Here is a 20,039-nt window from a genome sequence, read left to right as displayed (position 1 = left end):
GCTCATCGCCGAATGTCCGCAACATTGAAGACGGAGCATTACAGCTATCTCTTCTACTAACACCACCACCACCACCACCTCCTCCTCCATCAACAGTCATACCCGACAATGTCCCTCCGAACGCCCCTCCGCGCCTGGCAATGTCCCCGCTGCCACGCTCATCCCCGCCCCTTCTCCACCACCACCGCGCCTCGCCAACTCGGCCCGGAACACCCACGCTACATCGACTTCCCCTCCCCCCCCCAACCCAACGTCCCCGATCGTCCCTTCATCAAAGGCCGCCTGCCTGTCCCGCGCGACATCTTTTCAGGAACCAAAGGCGCAGACAAAGCCAGCGAATCCTGGCTGAACCAACACACCAAAGAAAGTAAACGCCCCTCCGCCGCCCAACCGGGCAGTAGAGAGGAATGGAAGTCCCAACTCAGCGACTCACGCCGAAGAAACCTGCGCGAAGGTCTAGCAAGTCTCCGCGCAAGACGCACACGCCAACTCACCGCCGCGAGTGAGCGAAGCAGACGCAACCAAGCAGCGCGCGAAGCAGCCCTCCACGCTCCAGAACGGGAAGACGACCGTCTGACCACTCCCTCCCACGCCCTCGACCTCTCCGCCCTACTCACCAACCCCCCAAACCAACTCCCCGACCCCTCCCGCCCCCTGCGTCTGGCCCGCAGTCGCGCAAACCTAACCGCGCACACCTCCCTCCGCGCCGAGCAGCGAAATGCACACCTCAACACCCTCCATCACCACGCCCGCAACTTCATCGTCACACCAGCGCAATTAGATGCGGCGATTGAGGAGGCATTCGGCACGAACACCAACCCGAGGACTTTCGAGGGACGGCAGGAGGATCGGGCGAGTGTGTGGGCGGAGGGGAGGCCGGTGAAGGTTGTTGAGATGCTTGGAGTGGGAGGTGGGAGGGGAGGGGCCGAAGGCAGGGTGGCGGTGACGGAGGTCAATCGAGAGAGGATGAGGCGGTTGGCTGAGGTGTTGACCGGCGGGAAGATGGAGGACGAAGTGCAGAGATGAATGTGTTCCACTCGGTCTTGCGACGGAGTCCTACTACTAAAGTAGTGATATATGCGTCCATCCAAGATTGTGAGCTCCTTCACGAAGCAGCAAGGAGCTTGCGTATAGCATTGTGCGACGTCCCGCCAGTCCATCGCAAACCAAAAAGTCTGTGGACTGTCTTCATCAGCCTACCGCAGCGTTTAATCAGGGACGAACAAGCAGTGGCGATAATGACGTCCGAGAGGAAATTTACCCAGCAAGACCAAATCCCGCACTCATCACCTCCGCCAACGGCCCCTCGAGCCTGTCGCTCTAAGAGACAGTGATGTAAAGCCCAATTGCTACCCAACCGTGTCAGCATCAACACACCGTACCACAAGCACCATGAGTACATCCAGAAACTTACGACAGGGATTGAAGTCCTGGAAATACTCCAGCTCGACATCTCCCGCATACGGACTCATCCTAAGCCCAATTGTCTCCCCTGCCGGACAAGGGAACTGCGCAATCTCAAATTTCCCACCCGGCCGAATCTGCACCGGCGGATACAACTCCGCCGTGCCGGGCACAGTCGAGTAAGCCGAATCCCTTGCCGCCGGTGCCACGAGCCGTGTAAACTGCACTGTCCCGTTACCGTTGGGATTTGTGTAAGTGTACGCCGAGGTTTGCATTTGGGATTGAGTGGGGAAGAGGAAGACCAGCGTGCATTGCGACCCAGCGTCGGAGGCGGGGATGTCGAAGTTGAAGGCGCTGCTCTTTGTGCCGCCGAGTGTGCCGTTGAGGGAGTTGCCGAGGGGTGTGATGGGGGTGTTGCGGTCGAGCGGGATGATGAGATGGGGGAATTCGAAGTTCGTGCCGATGAGGTTCAGGGGGCAGGTGGGTGTGGCGGAGGGAGAGCTGGTGGTCGTGGTTGGGGTAGTAGAGCTTGGGGTGGACGGAGAGGAGGTAGAGTTGGTGTACGGTGCGCTGCTGGACGCGGAGCTCGTGGTGCAGATCGTCGTCGTTAACGTGGTCAAGGAAGTGGTTGTGGTGGTGCGGGTGGAGGTCGACGCGGGCGTGGACGACGGCAGACAAGACTTCGTGGACGGTGCCGGTGGAGGAGGAGCCGGGCAAGCGCTATTGCACCCCGAAGCCTGAAGCGTGACGGGCAGGCACTTGAGCTGATCCTTGACGGGGACGGTGTAGATGTTCCAGCCGCCGTTGTCGCCCGTCGGACAACTCCAGAAGGTGGACGAGTTCTTGTACTGGAGGGTGCCGGCGCAGTCGACGGAGAAGCCGGGCGTGGGTGCGGCACCGGCGTCGCATTGCTATTGCGTTGTCGGTGGGGTCAGGATGCAGCCGCGGCCGCTGGTGTCGGTCAAACCTGCGGGAGGAGACGTAGGTCAGTCAAGTGAGCGAGCTGAGGTAGTGGAGACAAGACGTCGGTCGACGTACCGCCATTGCCGTCGATGCAGTAGGTGGCCGATGACAGAGTCGTGTCGCCGATGCGGTTTTGGCCGTCGCCGATCTGACCGATGCTACCGCCTGGGCCGCCGTTGGCCGTCAAAGTGAAGCAGCTGGATAAGGCGTTAGTGATGTTCTTCGGCGGAGGGATGGAGAGCATCCGAGGACAACCAACCACTTCTGAGCAGCTGCTGCTACGGCCGTCAAGGCCACTATGCCGAAGAGGCTTGTCTTCATGGTGTTGGTTGAGGGAGGGTTGTTAAAACTGGGCTCTACGACTTCGTTAGCAGTGTACAACTCGTAGTGGTTGGAGGACTCACAGTGCTGTTGTGCTAGTGCTAGTGTGCGTTGTGCTGTTGCGTGTGCGTGTGCTAAGCTGTGCTTGAGATGAGAAAGGAAGAAGAAATCAAAAAGCGAAGAATAGTGAAGGGATCGCTTGGGTGTCATACAGGCTTGACCTTCCCTTTGTGAAGATCTTGATGTGATCCTTCTTCAATACAGGCATACTACTTGCCAATATGTACGCAGCGGCATCTGGAGAGACGCAGAAGGTACGGCTTTGCAATGAGCGCTCCCGGAGCCACTGGAAGAGCGCTATCTCCTGCCACGAAAACTGCGCCTGGACGCTGACTGCTTCTTGCACCGCTGTCCCCTGCTTAAATTTGCTTGACATTCGTAGCAATTAGCTGGACGCAGTCGCCGTGACTAATTCCGACCGACAGCTCCTGCTTCTGGTGATATCGAGCAATAGCATCCGCGTGTGCGGCCTACAATGGTTGTTTCAGCTGCTCTAAGCTGCGACGAAAAGCGGATCGCCCCTAGTACCTCTCACTCCGCCGCTGCCTCAAGCGACGCCGCTCCGGACCGTCGTTAGGCTCGCCACCATCCTCAGCGCTCCGGTCGCTGCTAGTCTCGTCACCATACTCAGAGCCACTCGGTATGAAGTTTCCATCATCCGCCGCGCCCTGCCCGACATCGAGTTCCATCACATCCTCCGGCCCTTCTTCAGCTATGTTGTAGGCTGCTAGCCGGGCCGCGGCCGATCGATCGATATCTGGCTGCTCCTCCATTGCTCCCTCTTCCTCTTCGCGGACAAGGCCCGTCGTTTCCTCAGCGTCAGGTGCGCTCTTGCGGATCGGAGGCCTACCCGCGTCAGCCCTCGTCCCACCCCTCTTCTTCGGCGTCAACTTCGAAGCATCCTCCGCAGCAGCACCATCTACCTTCCTCGGTCTCCCCCTTGCCGCCTTCGTGGCTCGCTGATTGCCCAACTCATCACGCTCCAACTCCACATCCCAAAAGTCACCTAGCACGGTCTCCGCCTTCCTCCCAGCCCCAAGCGGCTGCGCGCTCTTCTTCGACGTTCTCCCGCCTAGCTGTTCACTCGGGAACTTCGGGCCGTAATCGAACAGCAGTTCCTGGCCGCTGCTGATATCCTTCGCCGCGAAAAGCGCGATGCGGTGGACCGTATTGACAAAGAAGATGCGCGGGTAGAGATTCTGCTTGCCATATCGTGCATGGTTGATGAAGCGGATCTTGTTGCCAAAGTATGTGCTGTCGATCTCTTGCGTGGCGTTGAGGGAGAAGAGGTAGGACAGGTTTTGGTGGTGGTAGACGGCTCCGCGGCGTTCGGCTTCTTCCCGCGTGATCACTTCGCCTTTGTATTCACCAACAAACTCATGCTCTTTGATGTCCTCGCCCGCGTACAGGCCGAGACCGTGGACCCCGCTGTCGCCAAGCAGGGTGCGCTTTGGCACGCCTCGCTGTATGCTGGCATTGCAGCAGCGTGTCTTCTGAACAGCCTTGTTGTAGCGGTACACAGGGTCCAGCACTTCAGTCACGCCGCACGAACCGCATAAATCCGGATCGCACTCGCGGCCGAGCTGAAAGCAAAGGCATCGATCATCCTCGAAACAGACTAGGTCAGCTAATGCGCTCTTCGACTTCTTGTCATGCGCGCAGCTGCAACCCTGGAACTTGCGAGCGCATCGATTAGGACAGTTGCATGTCTTCTCACACGGCACGTTCGCCTCGAAGCAGTAGCAATGCGCACCGTCGCACGCCTGCCCTGGGTGATGGCACGGGTAATGAGGTCCGCGCTCGTCCGACTTGTGCACAAAGCTTTGCCAATACTGCAGGGTTCGCTTCGGGGCAGACGCCAGCCCGTTCAACGACGGCTCAACCTCATCCTGCGGCGGAAACGCGACGCGTATCCGGTTATCGAGCTTCGGCGGATTAACAATATCGGCCATCTCAATCACTTTATGCATTGGTTGCGGCTTTTTGTCAGCATGTTCATCGTAGGCCTCCTCGATCTCACCATGGTAAGGACACGCAAAGCGCAGGCAGACTCTGCAGGTCATGTCGTCGAGCGAGATGGGCGATTGCTCCTCCTTATTGTCTTCCGCTGGAATGGCATCGAGCATATGCCGCCGTGCAACATGCCACAAGCTGAACTTCGCCATCCTGCGGAAGTTCTCGCAAAGTGCGCCAGCTTTCGCAAGCCTCTGGGCGTTGCTTTCCGGAAGCGTTGACAGAACGGTTACGATGCGTTCGCCGTCTCGCGAAAATTCCTCCTTGCATGAGTCGTCACGATTGGCCAAGGCCTTGCGGGCGTCGAAGTCACGGCCAACGTCAGGCTTAGGTTCAAGCAGAAATCTTAGAACATCTGTCCATGTAATGTCGAGGTCTCGCAACGCCATTTCGGTACACTCCTCGAACGCCTGCGCCTGCGTGAGTCGGAGCAACTTCCGCTGCCTTCCGTCAATATCTAGCGTATACTGTTCGCCCAGACTTTCGACAACCTCACTACTCTGGTTGTCCCCAAAATAGGGTTCGTAATGTATAGTCTTGACATTAGCTGCTAGGAAGTTGTTCTTGATGCCAACGTAGTGAGCATATGGAGGCATGGTATCATGCGTCTCCGCTGAGTTGACAAGACACGACCAAGAGTTCTTGGTGGCCTTACCACCAATTGCCGACAACCGCTCTGAATGAAAGCTTGCAGTGCTGTCGTTACTCTTGGCTTTACTGTCCGTAAAACGCTGGATAGGCTTCATGGTGGCGAAGGAGAATGGCGTGTTGTTGTGTTGCGGGTTGTCTTGGGAATCTTGTGCGGCGCCTCGCCGTTCTGTAGTACGTCGTGCTCGCTTTAGGGCAACTTTGGTCCAGTATTCGTTCTCTACACGGAGCTCCTCCAGTTGTTTGCCGAGTACATGTTCGACATGCTGTGAGAGTGGCAAAGCCGCAATTGCTGGAGCTGTTGGCACAGTGGCGCGCATTGTAGCGGGGATGTCTCCCATGTCGGGAGTGTCGGCTGCAGCAGTCGTTTTACCACTAACACTGGGATGGAAAGTCGAACTATTGTCAACAACAGGAGCTTTGTTAACCATAGTTTGATCGACATTAGACTGCACGTTTGCGCTGCCATTGCCCTCGTTCGTTGTCGTATTCTTGCCAGATGAGGCACTACCGTCGAGGGTAGGGGTCCCGCCCACTGTGACTGGGTGGTCCTTGGATCGCACGCTCTCTGCGCTTTGCTTCTTCTTCGATGTAGCGTCTGTGGAGGACGCAGCGGGAAGACTGCGGCTGTGGGTCGCGCCGACAATGACTGGGTCACTACCAGCCTGCACGCCCTCCCTGATCCTGCCCCGGTCCGGAGTGACATCATTGAGAGGTGAAGCAGCAGTATCACCGGCTGCCTGCCTTGGCTGTGTGACAGTAGTCTCCCGCTCACTCACATGATCCGCATGCTTGCGCTTCACAAACTCCTCGAGCTTTTCTGCCTCGATTCCCTTTGTTCTGTGCTTGCCAGTCATCCTCCACACACCAACACTATTTTCGACTACTGTACGATGAAGAAAGTACCACGGTCTAGGGGGATCGGCACACGAAGTTACAGAGTGTACTGCGCCGCCGTGTTGTCGGACGAGTTCCATGGTCTGGTAAAACATGTTGCCCGACATAGGGCCAATCACGAAAGTCAAACCAGTAAGGCACTCCTTCCTGTTCGGCGGCTGATTGTCGGTATCGCTGCTCTTCGCCCCGTGCGGATCCGCTACAGCTTGCTCTATCTGTGGTGACACGAAGCTTGGGTCATCTTTGTGTGCTGCAGAGAACGATTTGGCCATAGTCCCTTGTGAATGTTCCGTCGCCTGCGAAAGCTCGGCTGCCCTCTCTGGCTTCGGTCCACAAGCCGTAGCATCATCCGATAAGCTGCCTCCTGATTTGGCCAATCCTATGTCGTCGGCCAAGATCTGCCGGCTATCCCTGCGTGCTGCTAGTGAAGAAGGGTTCTTTGTCGAGCCCTGTATGGGTAGCCTCCCTTGTTCGATACGTGTGTGAGTATCTTGATTAGGTGGATCTGACGACTCCTGCGGAATTACTCGGCGTCGTCCGAGAGGAGACACGCGCCTTCGCGGAAGCTGCTCTTTGGCCGTTAGACGTGGCAACTGCTCTGGCGTCTTCTTGTGCGATGGCGCGACAGCATCGTTGCGACTTTGGTGTAGCTGACTTTCCAGCAGTCTTTTCATCTCGCGTCTCTCGAGCTCCTTGTGTTGCTGCGGTTGCGTGTGAGAGCGAACACTGTCTGTCGTCTCTACGGTGGTCGATTGTGGCGTCAGTGGATGGCTGGTCTTCGCCACCGTGTTCGGCGCGGCCGTGTCCACAAATTGCGGAGTGACTCTATTGATGAGCTTCCCAACCTCCGCGTCTTTGCTCGGTCGACCAGCTGTCATGCTACGTAGACTATCTGTTAAGCTGTCTTTGTTCGCCACTGGGGATACTCGGTCATTTAGACGTTTTGTGGTGGGAAGATGCTGTGACGTCGCGACTTTCAGGGCTGTGAAATTCGCGTCTTTTGACTTCTTGGGTTGAATAACACCGTCGTCGTCGTCGTCGTCGCTTATGACGACAAGCTGAGACTGCGGATTGATTGCTACGAGTGTTTGGGTCAAGTCGATCGGGTGGCTGGTCACTAATTTCTTGTCGGGACCTGAGTCACGCCCTAGGCGTCCTAACGGTCTAGTCGTAGATGAGTTCTCGAAACCGGATGCGGCATTGCTCGTGGTTGATGAAGAACGAGTCGCATTGTTACGAATATCGACTCTACGCTTCTTGAATTCTGCTCGGACATCGGCGTGATCAAGCTGCCGCTTCGTGCCCGCCTGGCTTCCGGTTTGCGACCTCACTGAGCCAGCTGTTGAACCGGCGCCAGGTATTTCCTTGCGAAAGGCAGATGATAGCGTGTCGTTTATGTTCCGCGCGTCAAGCAAATTTGAGATGTTTGCTAATTCTTCACTTTCGGCGCGTGCTGGAGCCTTGCGCCCATTAGCGTTTGTTTCTCGTGAAGCCGCAGGATCTTTAACGATCACTTTTGAACCTTCGTTCGCTGCGCCATTAATGTGATCGATGTGTGCTGCTGATGATTTCGTAGTCGTTGACACTTCCTTGCGCAAACTGGCTATCTCACGCGCAGAGAAGAGAGGGCGCTCACTACGGCCTGTAGGGGACCTTGGCAATGCACTTTGCGAAGGCGAGCTTGGTCCCTTCGATTGCGATTTGACCGCATTGCCGACAAAGGTAGTAGCATCGGTCTTTGTGAGGCCCTTTGGGGCAGCGATACCCTTGAAGCGGAAGTTGTGCGGTTCACGGTCATTCTGGTCATCATCTTCGATGCTAAGGTCTATGACCTCTGCAGTCGCCGCCAGCATTTCCGCAGCGGTCCTGCTGTGCGAGAGGTCATTGACAACGAGAGCACGCACGTTGGGGCGCCGCCACTGAGGTGGAACGTCGGCTAAACTCTGGTGGATGAGTTCACGGGTGCGCGCATTAATCGGTAAAATCCTGTCCGGTACGTCAATACCGTGTGCATACAGAACGCCGGCAGATGATAGGTACTGGAAGAATGTCATCAGCCCCGGTCACGGTCCATACACGCGACAATAGAAATGTCTCGGTACCACAACGCAACATCCTGAGGTAGCGCAGGGAAAGCACGCACGGTTTACCGTTAGCTACCCAATCACGGCGTAGCTTCTGCGCACTGACAATGTGGTCTTGGGTGCAACAATGTTAGCATGATGGCATATTTGCGCATGGATTGAATCGATGATCAACGGGAAGAACAATAGACCATGTCAGGGCGGAAGAGTGTGTCTGTTTGGCAAACAAGATGGTTGGAGTTGAGTCGATCTAGAAGATCCAATCCCAGCGATGCAGCGTTTCACTAGCGCGTCTCACGAGTCTTGGCAACAGTCTATAAAGTCGCTACATAGCTGCCCTGTGTCCATCGACGTACAGTGCCAACAAGAGAGTGTGAGGCATCCTGCTTCGGGTTCAGGGTTCGACACGTGCTCTTCCTATAGTTCGACTCGGAGATAGTCGAAGGTGGGTACGTTTTTGCCACGCGATGAATCTCTGGGAATCTGGGTTGCTGCGCGGATAAATGCATACGCGTTGGATGGCGTAGTCGGCGGTCTCGCCCCTTTCCCATCAATATGGTAGGATTTTCATCCTTGTGGTAGGATTTCTCGGCAATGTGGCAGGACTTTTCGCCTACTTGGTACGATTTCCCGCCCATGTGGTATACATTTCAGGATTCTTCTCCGTGAGCTAGCACCATCGGGTACAGCACACTCCAGTTGGTGGCGGTTGGTACTGAGAATGGCCTTTCTGGTATCACGGCGTTCACCGTCGGCGACGAGACCAGTCCCCAACTTCCTAAGCGTACAGACCTCTCGTACTCCTTCAATCCATGTCTTCAAGCGAAGGCTGCGCCCCTTCCATCCCATGGCCCTCAGGAACCAAAACCCCTACCAAGCACGAGCCCAGCATATTCTCCCAATTCACCCACGGATGCGTCTCCATGAAAAGCTGCTCGCCATCCTTCCCCGCAGCCCTCATGAGCTGCCCTTCACCACCAGGGTGATACGGCAAGTAAGGCGTGATATTGTACACCTTGCCCTGCCAGCTGCTCCAAGCCGGCTTACCTTTGCGGCCAGTCATCTGCTTCAGCTGAGAGGGCTTGACGCGTAGGAAAGTCCCGACACCAGCAAGGTCGGCGGAACGGGATTTGGCGGCCCAGTCCATAGGCGAGTGGCCGGGAGTGAGTACGATCCTGCTGCGTGGGTTTGGGGTGAGTAGATTGCCACTCGGTGCGAGGCCAGAGCTGACGCGCTGTTGGCTACTTGCTGGAGGACCGCGGTTGGGTAACGGGCCTGTGCTAGGTATGCGCAGCGAGGATGCTACGCTAGGTGCTCCCATGCGCGGGACAGCCGGACGAGCAGGCGGTGGCATAGGACCTCGCGAATTGGCTGAGGGCGTGGACATGGAAATCTTGGGTCGCGGTGCCATACTATCTCGGGCACTCAGTCCACCGGGGCTGGAAGACTTCGCCACTGGCTCGAGGTGCGAGCTATTCAGATGCTCATCGGGAGCTGACAAGGAGAAAGTTGGCACCTCGTCGCTTGTCTGCGTGGCTACAGCCTTTGGTGTCGTTTCGCCCTCGAGAGGTGCCTCGTCCAGTGCGATCGTAGGGGCTGGAATCTCGGGCAATTTGGACGTTGCCGCTCTGCTAGTCATGCTGCCTGCTACGCCGAGATCTTGTCTATCTGGCTTGCTGAGCTTCGAGTTGGTTGAGTGCCTCCTTTGGTACCAGTATAGCACGATCAGGCAGGCACATGTAATAAGGACTGTGGCCGCAGTATAGCCCATGTTCAGAAGGAAAGCGTCTCAGCGTGGCAACCGACGTGTAGGGGTCGTCTGCCTGTGGTTGGATAGCGTGTAGTTTTGCATTGTGACCGCTCCAAAGTCTCCAGGCAACACAGTCAGCGGGAGTAAGGTACGCAGCTTGATTACAAGGGCGCCATCAGGGGTTGGCCTAAGAAGCAAGAAAGAAGGCGACGAGGAAATGTTCAAAGTGCTGATACCTCGCTGCGACTTGCCCCGATCTGGCAAGCGCAAGCACTTCGAAGCGACATAACTACGAACTTAAGGTACATGTGGCTTTGGAAAGGTATCACATTGAGGACGTTCCACCACATCTTGCACACGATGTTGCAACGAACATGCCTGCGGCAAGCAGCCCACATCGCCACAACCAGAGCTGCAGTACGATTACCACACACCATCCGCCACACCATCACACGACCAAACCTCCAACAGCCCTACCGCTCTGCCTCCCACGCCTCGCCCAACATCGTGCGCTGGCTCTCCTCCAAATCTCTCGCCGACGAAAAGATCGAAGACATCACCGAGCTCTACGCCACCGCCCGAGATGAATTTGAGATGGCGATGGAGGAGACGGAGAAGATGACCGTGTACGCGGAAGAGGATCGGAAAGCGGCGAGGGAGGAACTCGACAAGGTTCAAGAGGCGTATCGGAGTATTGTGGACGGACCTGATCAGCAGTTGGCGGAGGAGGTGCAGAGGCGGATAGGGCAGAGAATTAGGGAACTGGAGCAGGGGGTTGCTGCTATGGAGGAGTTGGCGCAAAATCAGGACTAGACCACACGCCGCATCAGGACCGCAGTCAAGCCATTGATCGCATAAAACGACGCAGCAATTTGACCATACACATTACTGGAGCCCGATGCATGGTCGACGTCTGCGAGAGCGGATACGGCTTACATCACCAGACAAAGCCAATCCCTGGATCGGCCTTTCGATGCGACCAACTGCACGCGTCAGTTCCATTCAACATCATGAGGACTGGTTTTAACGACGTTTGCGGTTATTACTCAGCTTTCCGAAGGACTGGATAGGCGTAGTGGTGTATGTACTGAACAGGAACATGGTGGTCATGGTGTGAATTGAGATCTACGACGCAAACTTGGCAAGAGGAGCCGGCGTATTTGATGCTTGGCGTATAGCCGCGATGCTTGGAACGATACGAGACATTCAAGGACTGTCGACTTCGCGTCCAAAATATGAGTTAACCTGGGGTTGTGCATATACAAGATCTGACACGAGGCTTGTGGAAGATGAGCCTACAACAGGCGGCGACTTAGCTGGGTTGTTCTTGTATCGTACCTGCAATAGCACAGGATCACACTACTGTGTGGCTGCAACGGGCAATCAGGCCCGCCATGTAGCATTTCCGCCGAACGCCAGGTACCAGACCGCGAAACGCTAGTTCTCCGTTCCTCACGTATTGCAGCTCATGCTTGCCTTTGTGTATTCCTTAGAACTTCTGGAATGCCTTCACAGCCTTGCCAGTCCTCGGCAGCACGCGCAGAACGTTGAAACGGACCTGGCGCGAATTATTAGCCTACCGCACTCGTCCTGCCCTTACCATTGTTCCGTATACTTACAGTCTTGCTCAAAGGCCGGCATTGACCGACCGTGACGATGTCACCTTCCTCCACACGGAACGCCGGGCTGACGTGCGCAGCCAGATTCTTGTGCCTCTTCTCATATCTCGAGTACTTGGGTACGAAGTGAAGGTACTCGCGGCGAATGACAAGCGTCCGGTGCATCTTGGTCGACACGACGGTGCCGGTCAGGATACGGCCACGAATGCTGACGAGACCGGTGAAGGGGCACTTCTTGTCTGCACACAACAAACCATCGTCAGTCAATGCTCCATTGCCTCGCGAGCCCGCAGCCTCTTCGTGCTCCTCGCTGCAATGACGGCTGTTTCATACCAATGTAGGAGCCATCAATGGCAGTTTTTGGTGTCCTGAAGCCCAGGCCAACGTCTTTGAACCATCTCCGGCCACCCTTTCCTTTCTTCGTGCTCTTCTTGGTTGTCGCCTTGGCGTTGGTGAAGATGTGCGGTTGCTTTTGGTAGGCGCGCTCACTCTGGACTGCTAACTCGGTCGCCATGATTGCGGTGAGATGCAATCAATTCGGGTAGGCGAGAAAGAGCTGACAGCAATCGAATGAGTTGGCTTGTCGTGTGCGCGATTCGAAAGTTCGAAGTTGCGCTTGTGCCATTTCGGTGCCAAGACTGTGGGCCGGAAAGCCAGCAGGTTCTCAGGCATTCAGGCAGCCATGCAGAGAATGTTTGTTTACAGCCCGCTTCTCCCGCATTGCTTGACAACCGCGGCATCACCACCTTTGGACACGACACTGTACGTGAATAATGACCGATAACGACATCATGGCGGAACCGGCGAACAAGGAGAATGTTGCGCCGTATACTTCGAGCGACCCACTACAGCTTAGAGCACTATCGCCTGCGAAGAAAGCGGGCAGAAAGGGCAGAAGCAAAAGTATCGGACCAGGCGATTTAGTCAGCTCGGACGGACCGAAGCAGGAGCTCAAGAAGGAGCTCAGAAACAGGCGCAAGTCAACATTCGTACCAGCGACCAAGTCTATACTCTCCGGTGATGCCGAAGCGGAACGCAAAGCGGCGCGTCGCAGAACGCTGGCGAACAGACGCGTCTCCTTTGCGCCGGAGGCGACATTGCACACCTGGGACGTGATTGAATTCATGCGCGACCAGACTACGTCGACAGACTCCTCGGACCCGACGCGACGCCAGTCCAACATTACGCGCTCAGAGGGTGAGGCCACACCATTTCAGCGCTCAGCGGGCACGGACTTTGATATTGAGGAGCCGCCGTCAACGCCACCAGAGCAGGAGGATGAGCCGTCGACTTTGCCTGCGTCTCCGGCGCCTCAGCGCGATTTGCATAGAAAGCAGCGACGGCGAAGCTCTGGGTCTTCACCAGCCGTGGAGAGCAGTCCGGATGAAGGCCTGCCGGAGGGCAGAAGCGGCAGCAGCGATGCGTCTGGCAGCGAGGATGACGAAGAAGTGGAAGACCTAGACGACGTGACCGGCACGGCGATGAGCCTTGATATTGACGAGGCGACTGGGCAGTCCTCGGAAAGCGGCTCCAGCACCAGCTCAAGCCTGACGCAGCGCTTAAGGCAAGCCGCAGAGACAGCAGGCACTCGCGGTATTGAGTACGACGAGGAGTACGAGAGCACCGTATCGATGGAGATCGCTGGAGAAGGGGTAAAGGATGCATCCAAGCCCTGGGCGCCAGGCATGACTGCGGAAACCGTTGGCTCGGCGTCGCTTGACCAAGAAAACGTCAACCCCTTCTCGCCAGCCTTCAAGGCACAGATGACATCCGGGCTGGTTAGGCGACCATCGACCATCGCTGAAGAAGACACCGGCGAGATGAGTATGGATGTGACGCGTGCTGTCGGCGGGATTCTGAGATCGCAGGCTCGCGAGGTAGCCAGTTCGCCAGTAGGAGGGGATACTATGGAGTTTACCCAAGCAGTTGGCAGGATATACCAGGCACCTCCAGCATTGTCTACAAGTCGTGTCGGACAGAAGCGACGGCAATCGACCACCGACGCAGGCTCACCTCAAGCTCCCGCCACCGTCCTGAAGCGCAGTAGGAGATCCTCGGTTGCGCGTTCGTCCATGGGTGACGACACCATGGATTTGACTGTAGCAGTAGGAGGCATCCAAAAGCAAGCCACTTCGCCGAAAGTCGAGCGCCGCAGGAGTGTCGCAAGACGAAGATCATCCGCGGCCACTATTTTAGGAGCAGATGAAGCGACAATGGACTTCACGCAGGCCGTAGGAGGGATCAGGTCCACAGCAACGCGTGCCGAGCATACAGCCTCCAGCTTCGACGAGAACGAAGAGTTGACCATGGAGCTCACCACGGTGCTTGGCGGCATTGGGGCAGCCGACATGGTGCTGAACCACGAGTTGCCGAGCACGCCAAAGCAAGCACAATCTCCGCTTCGAGAGGCGGCAAACACCACTCCAAAAGACCAAGAGCGCTTTAAGGATGCGCCGGACTCAGGGCCGAAGAAGCTCCTGACACCGGTCTTCCAGAAGCAGGTGAGCCTTTCTGCTGAGAAGTCGGCGTCTGCCGAGCGAGAGAAGCGGCGCAGGACTATCTCTCCGGGGAAGGTGTCATGGACGGGTGCTGTCTTCGACGAGGAGCAAAGACCAGAGATGGATGCAAAAGACAGGTTTCAGGTCCTTGAGGAACCTGTGTCCTACCCAGCTCTTACGCGTTTGGAGGAGAAGTCCGCGCCCAAGCAGGCTACGCCGACGAACACGCCGCCTAGCGTTCGTGTTAACGGCACGCCCGTGATGGACTTTAAGCAGGAGCTTCATGCGGACCTGTTGTTTGATGAGCCTGCGAAGAAGATCGAGGAGACTCCGCGCTTGTCGCCCAGAGTAGCTGCTGCAACTCCGGAGAAGCCAGCGGACTCTCAAAAAACCCGGAATACGCTTGCAAATTCGATCAGACTGATGTCCACGCCGCGGAAGGAAACCCTGAAAGCTCAGACGCCTAAAAAGCAGCCTATCTCAAAGGCAGTGAGTCCAATCAAAGCCATGACGCCACGACCACGAGCGATGCCAACATCGAAACTCCAGCCTAAGACCTCTCCAGCAAGGCAACTCAGTAATGACCTCATTAAGCCGCAGTCCAGCGACGAGCCAGTGGAGAAAGTGCATCTACAGGACTTCCTCGATCAGGCAGGCATCCGCTTCATGGACATCACCGCCACGAAACGTCGCTTGACTACTGCACCAACCCCGTCGAAGGCGCGCAAAGACAGCAGTGCCGAATCGGTCACAGAAGAAGCCACCAGCCTCGAGACCGCCATCGTTACCGCAGCATGCACCCAGCCCGAGCACGACATGTTCCAGCACGCCTGCCACGAGCTCAAGCACTACATCAGCGAGGGCAAGAAACTCATTAAGCAGCTCGAAGCCGAAACATACCAAGACTGCCCGCCATTGATCCACGCGTACCGCCAAGCATCGCCGGAACGTAAGGCTGCGCTAGATGCGCAGATGCGGGAGATGAAGACGAACGCTCGCCTGCGGAGCAAAGAGATGTGGTATGCGTGGCGGACGCAGCTGCTTGAGGACTTGATGAAGGGTCTTTCAGGTATTGGCGAGGGGTTGCTGAGGGATGATGAGGTACTGCAGCGGACCGAGAAGATGCTTCAGGAAGTACTACCGGAGCTTGTTGAAAGGCAGCAGCTGCTGCAAGACGAAGCGGAGACGCTGGAGCAAGCGGCGGAGGCGACTTCGGAGGAGGAGAAGGTAGACTTGGAGACTGCTCGGGTGCGTTTATCAGAAGCTGAGGGAGAGGTTGAGGAAAAACAGAAGATGCTGGCAGAGCTGCAACAAGCAGCTGAAGAGCAAGTGAGGCAGGTTGGTGACTTGCAGGAAAGCAAGGCGGAGTTTGCCGCTGCCATCAAAGAGGCTGAGCGTGTCCGTGAAGCGTGCCGTGGCGTCTCGATGGATGAGATCGCGGCGCTGAAGGGTGAGCAGCTCCTGCTGTTTCCTCCCCTCTCTTTAGGTGATGCTAATCGTCCGTCCTGCAGACTCCGTCCGAAAGCTTGAAGAGACCTACGGCTGGACGATCGCCTCCGCCTCTTCCGCCACCCCAACGGCTACCATGACCTACAAGTCGCAGCTGCAACTCTTCTTCCACCCTGCCGCATTCCAAGTACCATCATCTACTGGCACCTCGGCGCATACCAAACGACCAAATGCGCCTATTAGTCTGTTATACATCGCTCAAGATCGCAATGAGCAGCCGAAGGAGCTTACGACAACCCTCCGTTTCTTCCTGCAGCTTCTGCGAGCTAGTCTCCAAGCCCTGCCGCAATGCACGACCCGGGTGGCGGATTTGCTAGGCTTAGTGGGCAGTGGCTGGGGAGTCGCCCTTCAAGTTGCAGAAGCCGAGCGAAGACTGCACCTCGAGACGCTGACTGATGCCCGTATCGTCAGTGATGAGAGACTTGCGATTGATGCGGATCTCCTTTTGCCGAAGGTGCGGACGAAGGTACGCGTGAGCTTTCAAGTCCAAGCCGCTGTTGGGGATGGACTGCGGCTTAGCACCACGATCACGGCTAATGCAGTTGTGGTGTACGGCGAGCAGTATAATGAGAGTAAGATGTCCAAATTCGTTTTGGAGCGATCTGGAGGTATGGCAGAAGGCTGGGCCATTGCAGTGCGAGAGCTGAGGGAAAAGCTCCTCGCTACCGGTGCTAAGGGCTTCAGGAAGTAGCCCGTTAGCTCGTGCACAGGTCCTCCACAACGAGCTGCGACTTGCCGTACGCCACGTTCGGAGATGGTAAAGGCTTTGATCCGTGGTCACTTGCTGGTCACGGGCCTCATCCTCTGTGCTCATGTTAGCACTCCAACTTTGTCAGGACCTGTATCACTCATCGGACATACTCACAGCTCATCCCTGTCTGCTCCACCTGACCGTTTCCGCTCACTAAGATGGCCTTCCAGATCCATCCATTCAGCTGCGAATGCCGTTGTAATCATAGCCCAGTCAAGCACGGTAGGGATGTCAAGGTGCTCGCCATCATCCTCCATCCTATGCCACACCCACGGAAAAGGCGTAGGGATGATATGCAGAACCTCCACTCCGCGAGCCATGAACGGAACATGATCGTCTCCAATCAAGCCGCCAATCCAGCGATCCATGTCCGACTTCTCCGACTCCGGCAAGAAGGGTGATGCAGATGCAGTCTTCAGCTTTGAGACAGAGCGGAGGCGGGTCTCGACATCAGCCATGCGTTGGTAAGCCCAATGGCTTGTTTTGAAGTACGAAGGTACGGTAGGGTTTGCCGCGCCCAGTAAGTCGAGTAGCACGAAGAGATCCATACTCGCCAATGGCGTCTTGAACGTGCTCATGGCCGGGTACATCGTGCCCTCCCACTCCTCTGCCAGCGCTCGCGCGCCGTACAGACTGTCGGCATCAGTCCAGCTATGGAACGCTTCTTCGCCGTCCAGCAGCAGTACCTGCACGCCTTTATGTTCTTCAAGACCTTCGAAGCCGCCAGATCCCACCCCTTCTGCTTCCATCGCGTCCCACTTGCGAGTCAGCGCGTCGTCGAGGGTTTGCGCAACATGTAGCAGCATCGCACATGGTGCTGCTGAATCTGTTGCGCCAATGAAGCCATCCGGTGTAAGTTTACTGTCGTAGTGAGCCACTAGTGCCAACCGGCCGACTTCGCCTTCTCTTTCGTTCAGCCAAGGTGGGTCTCGGATCGCTATGAGGTTTCGGAAGGGTACTTGCGCGCCGTTGGAAGTCGGCGTAGTTGAGGTGCTGTTCTGGAACGTTATGCGCCATCGCGGGAGGTTGACCGTGAAGAAGTCAACGAAGAACGATAAGACCTTCTCTGACCCTGCCGTTCCGGGCACTCGAGGGATAAGGATCGGAGCGAGCAGCTTCCCAGTCCGGATGTTGAAGTCATCGTCGGTTGCGGGGCGGAGGGCACGGAGAGAGTCGTCGGTGAGGGTGGTGTAGGCGACCACTTGTCGGAGGATGGCTGGAAGCAGGAAGAAGCTGACGAGCTTCATGATGGGTGCTATCGGGCTGGAGACGGTGGCATACTGTGAGTTCCACCCAGCGACTGTGTTGCCAATAGCTTGGTGGTCGGAGATGGAGGTGGAGGAGCAAGTTGCTCCGCAACCTCAACTTCACCTCAGCTTGTTCTCGAACATATAGTGCGATACATCACAGTTTAGTCTCAGCAACATGTGATGTACATGACGACACTACTTAGACATCATGGCCTGAGTAGGAATGTCTATGGTATCGTTGCCACCTTGAGACGCAGCGCTGCTGTGCGACCAGTCCCGGCAAGCATACCATGGCAGCCCATGACAGCCCTCAGGCAGAGGACGAGCGAGGCGTCTCGAAAGCCACGTAGGATACTACTAGCCGCTCAGGTTCTATACGTATCTGACCCAGATGATGGTAGAGTACAAGTACCCTGAGCTCCTCAGTGTGTACGTCCAGCCGACCTCCGCCGGAATCTGGGTTGCCTTTCGCCTGGCAACTATGGCCGTTTCAGTCCTGAGCTGGACAGTGGGTGCTCCATTGTACCTCATGAATCCAGCGACACCAGCGTGGTTTGTGCCGACATGTATGTAAATCCGCATCCCGCCCACCCAAGGTATTTGCGTCGCGGTCCTGACCATAGCTGCTTCCAGTCCTGTTTGTGACGAGTGGGCCCTTCTTGTTTTGCGCAGCATTCGGGCAGATCGTCCTCAACATCAAGGCTTCCCTTCCGCCTGCCGCCCGCCGTACGACTGAGGATCTCCGTGCTTTCCTCGCGAAGATACCGCCTGCTTCTCGCATGCGTATAACTTACGTGCGCTTCGCGCCCTGGCCCCTAAAGCGCGAAGTCTTCGTGTCCGACCTTCGTCGCTTGCCCATCAGTCGCGTACGCCTAGTCAACATGCAGATTGTCGGAGACGAGGCTGGCGGCGCGAAGACGATTATGGACGGGTGGTTCGGCTGGTACAGGAGGAGCTTCTGGGTGAATATGGGCTATATGTCGAGGGACAATAGTGCTGTGCCGGGAATGTGGGAGCATGTTTGGCGACAGCTTCCGGTCCTGGGTGAAGAGGTGGCGCAAAAGCCGATGGTGGAAGCTCTGCCCAAAAGGCCGCTGAAGGCTAAGCAGCTCGTGCCTCCTCCGAGCGGCTCCAGGAGAACGTCATGACCTCGTAGCATCATGCTAGTCAGACTCGACGACTACGCTGAGCATTTGGTCAATGCCGACCCGCTAGTAGTGCGCTTGTACTCCAACATTACCGTCGCTTCACGCCCGCACCTATCCCGAGGATTCAGCTTTCCCGGCAAAGCTTCGGCAAGAGATATTGCTTATATATTCAAGTTACGAAGTCTAGTCTGCTAACAGCTGTCACAGGATCTTCATGGTTCAATTCGTGACTTGATTACGCTTAGAAAACCAACTTCTGGGCATCTTCCGCTTAGCGTAGCCTATCAGAGGCACTGCTGGTATCTAAGTCCGGTAATTACGGCTCAAATATACCTGAATGTCAGATGCGACAGTGGTTGTTCAGTTGGAGAGTTTCGTGGTGCGCAAGCATTGCTTTTTGCTAGAGCTTTTTGCTAAGTTTTGCGCCACCCTTACTGTTGTTTGGGGCACGGGACTTTGGACAGCTAGGCTTAGGCTCTCCACGTGCCCATGTATGTTGCCATGCATGCGCAATTGGCGCGACAGCCTATTCGTTATCGTAAGGGTTTGGAGACATGCTTGTTGGGTAAGTGGGCATAATTGATGTATGCGGTCCTCTGTGTCTTGCCCAACATCCTTGTACCTTCCCCGAGCCATACGGCGACTATGTCTGCTGGTGTGCCTTACGTCAACCCATTTGAGTTGTATCTGAGTGCGGAATACCCGCGGTAGATGCATGGTCATCTCAATATAGCATATTGAGGCTGCTGAGATACAATAAAGCTATTTGTCTCTAGGCCGCCTGTCGCAAGCCACCGGCAGAATTGTGAATGTGAGATCATGTTCACAATATCAATATCCTGCTATTCACAAACATTTCTATTGTCGTGAACGACCGCAGTCATACAAATACTTGTCATACTCTTTCGAGGGCTGCTTCCTGGACTCATACGACCCACTGGCAGCAATGTCTTCACAAGGTCACACCGTCCCTATCATAGAGTCTGAACCGGCTAGGCCGGAAACAACCACGGCCGCCACGACCCTGCTACGGCCGACCCGCTACTACACCACGCCAGTCGAAGATACTGGCATCATCGAGGCGTGGCTTCAAGCCAACGTCGTGGGCGCCAAGCCCAAAATAT

General features: G+C 56.2%; 12 protein-coding genes across 12 annotated transcripts; 4 read left to right on the top strand and 8 right to left on the bottom strand.

Moving 5' to 3' along the window:
- Positions 1–108: 108 nt before the first annotated feature.
- On the top strand, positions 109–1,026 carry BAUCODRAFT_149834 (uncharacterized protein; the record flags this gene model as incomplete). Its single annotated transcript, XM_007680272.1, has 1 exon — positions 109–1,026. One exon carries the CDS (start codon positions 109–111, stop codon positions 1,024–1,026), a length of 918 nt encoding a protein of 305 aa, XP_007678462.1.
- Positions 1,027–1,320: 294 nt separating this feature from the next.
- On the bottom strand, positions 1,321–2,611 carry BAUCODRAFT_124327 (uncharacterized protein; the record flags this gene model as incomplete). Its single annotated transcript, XM_007680271.1, has 4 exons — positions 1,321–1,349; positions 1,415–1,905; positions 2,065–2,315; positions 2,429–2,611. 4 exons carry the CDS (start codon positions 2,609–2,611, stop codon positions 1,321–1,323), a joined length of 954 nt encoding a protein of 317 aa, XP_007678461.1.
- A 1,237-nt stretch (positions 2,612–3,848) lies between these two features.
- Positions 3,849–4,466, bottom strand: BAUCODRAFT_50187 (uncharacterized protein; the record flags this gene model as incomplete). Its single annotated transcript, XM_007679941.1, has 1 exon — positions 3,849–4,466. A coding segment is annotated over one exon (618 nt), but the record flags the coding sequence as incomplete, so codon positions are not given.
- Positions 4,467–5,304: 838 nt separating this feature from the next.
- BAUCODRAFT_124325 (uncharacterized protein) lies at positions 5,305–6,980 on the bottom strand (the record flags this gene model as incomplete). Its single annotated transcript, XM_007680270.1, has 2 exons — positions 5,305–5,324; positions 5,468–6,980. The coding sequence occupies 2 exons, from the start codon at positions 6,978–6,980 to the stop codon at positions 5,305–5,307; spliced, it is 1,533 nt and encodes a 510-aa protein (XP_007678460.1).
- A 1,625-nt stretch (positions 6,981–8,605) lies between these two features.
- On the bottom strand, positions 8,606–9,112 carry BAUCODRAFT_557004 (uncharacterized protein). Its single transcript, XM_007680269.1, has one exon. The coding sequence runs from the start codon at positions 9,026–9,028 to the stop codon at positions 8,705–8,707; it is 324 nt and encodes a 107-aa protein (XP_007678459.1). The 5' UTR covers positions 9,029–9,112; the 3' UTR covers positions 8,606–8,704.
- Positions 9,113–9,195: 83 nt separating this feature from the next.
- BAUCODRAFT_73419 (uncharacterized protein) lies at positions 9,196–10,029 on the bottom strand (the record flags this gene model as incomplete). The annotated part of the gene is made up of 1 exon (XM_007679983.1): positions 9,196–10,029. One exon carries the CDS (start codon positions 10,027–10,029, stop codon positions 9,196–9,198), a length of 834 nt encoding a protein of 277 aa, XP_007678173.1.
- Positions 10,030–10,617: 588 nt separating this feature from the next.
- Positions 10,618–10,953, top strand: BAUCODRAFT_41908 (uncharacterized protein; the record flags this gene model as incomplete). Its single annotated transcript, XM_007679923.2, has 1 exon — positions 10,618–10,953. A coding segment is annotated over one exon (336 nt), but the record flags the coding sequence as incomplete, so codon positions are not given.
- Positions 10,954–11,629: 676 nt separating this feature from the next.
- BAUCODRAFT_74231 (uncharacterized protein) lies at positions 11,630–12,273 on the bottom strand (the record flags this gene model as incomplete). The annotated part of the gene is made up of 3 exons (XM_007680046.1): positions 11,630–11,698; positions 11,760–11,998; positions 12,093–12,273. The coding sequence occupies 3 exons, from the start codon at positions 12,271–12,273 to the stop codon at positions 11,630–11,632; spliced, it is 489 nt and encodes a 162-aa protein (XP_007678236.1).
- Positions 12,274–12,474: 201 nt separating this feature from the next.
- Positions 12,475–16,692, top strand: BAUCODRAFT_35964 (uncharacterized protein). Its single transcript, XM_007679888.1, has 3 exons — positions 12,475–15,707; positions 15,769–16,570; positions 16,628–16,692. The coding sequence occupies exons 1-2, from the start codon at positions 12,551–12,553 to the stop codon at positions 16,455–16,457; spliced, it is 3,846 nt and encodes a 1,281-aa protein (XP_007678078.1). The 5' UTR covers positions 12,475–12,550; the 3' UTR covers positions 16,458–16,570; positions 16,628–16,692.
- BAUCODRAFT_44395 (uncharacterized protein) lies at positions 16,679–17,743 on the bottom strand (the record flags this gene model as incomplete). The annotated part of the gene is made up of 1 exon (XM_007679929.1): positions 16,679–17,743. A coding segment is annotated over one exon (1,065 nt), but the record flags the coding sequence as incomplete, so codon positions are not given.
- A 210-nt stretch (positions 17,744–17,953) lies between these two features.
- Positions 17,954–18,915, top strand: BAUCODRAFT_124319 (uncharacterized protein; the record flags this gene model as incomplete). The annotated part of the gene is made up of 3 exons (XM_007680268.1): positions 17,954–18,113; positions 18,169–18,333; positions 18,401–18,915. The coding sequence occupies 3 exons, from the start codon at positions 17,954–17,956 to the stop codon at positions 18,913–18,915; spliced, it is 840 nt and encodes a 279-aa protein (XP_007678458.1).
- Positions 18,916–19,095: 180 nt separating this feature from the next.
- BAUCODRAFT_556959 (uncharacterized protein) lies at positions 19,096–19,749 on the bottom strand. The gene has a single exon (XM_007680267.1). The coding sequence runs from the start codon at positions 19,636–19,638 to the stop codon at positions 19,276–19,278; it is 363 nt and encodes a 120-aa protein (XP_007678457.1). The 5' UTR covers positions 19,639–19,749; the 3' UTR covers positions 19,096–19,275.
- Between the last annotated feature and the right edge of the window lie 290 nt (positions 19,750–20,039).

The sequence above is a fragment of the Baudoinia panamericana genome (assembly GCF_000338955.1).
Source record: "Baudoinia panamericana UAMH 10762 unplaced genomic scaffold BAUCOscaffold_9, whole genome shotgun sequence".
NCBI lineage: Eukaryota > Fungi > Ascomycota > Dothideomycetes > Mycosphaerellales > Teratosphaeriaceae > Baudoinia > Baudoinia panamericana.
This window is presented reverse-complemented; position numbering and strand designations above follow the sequence as displayed.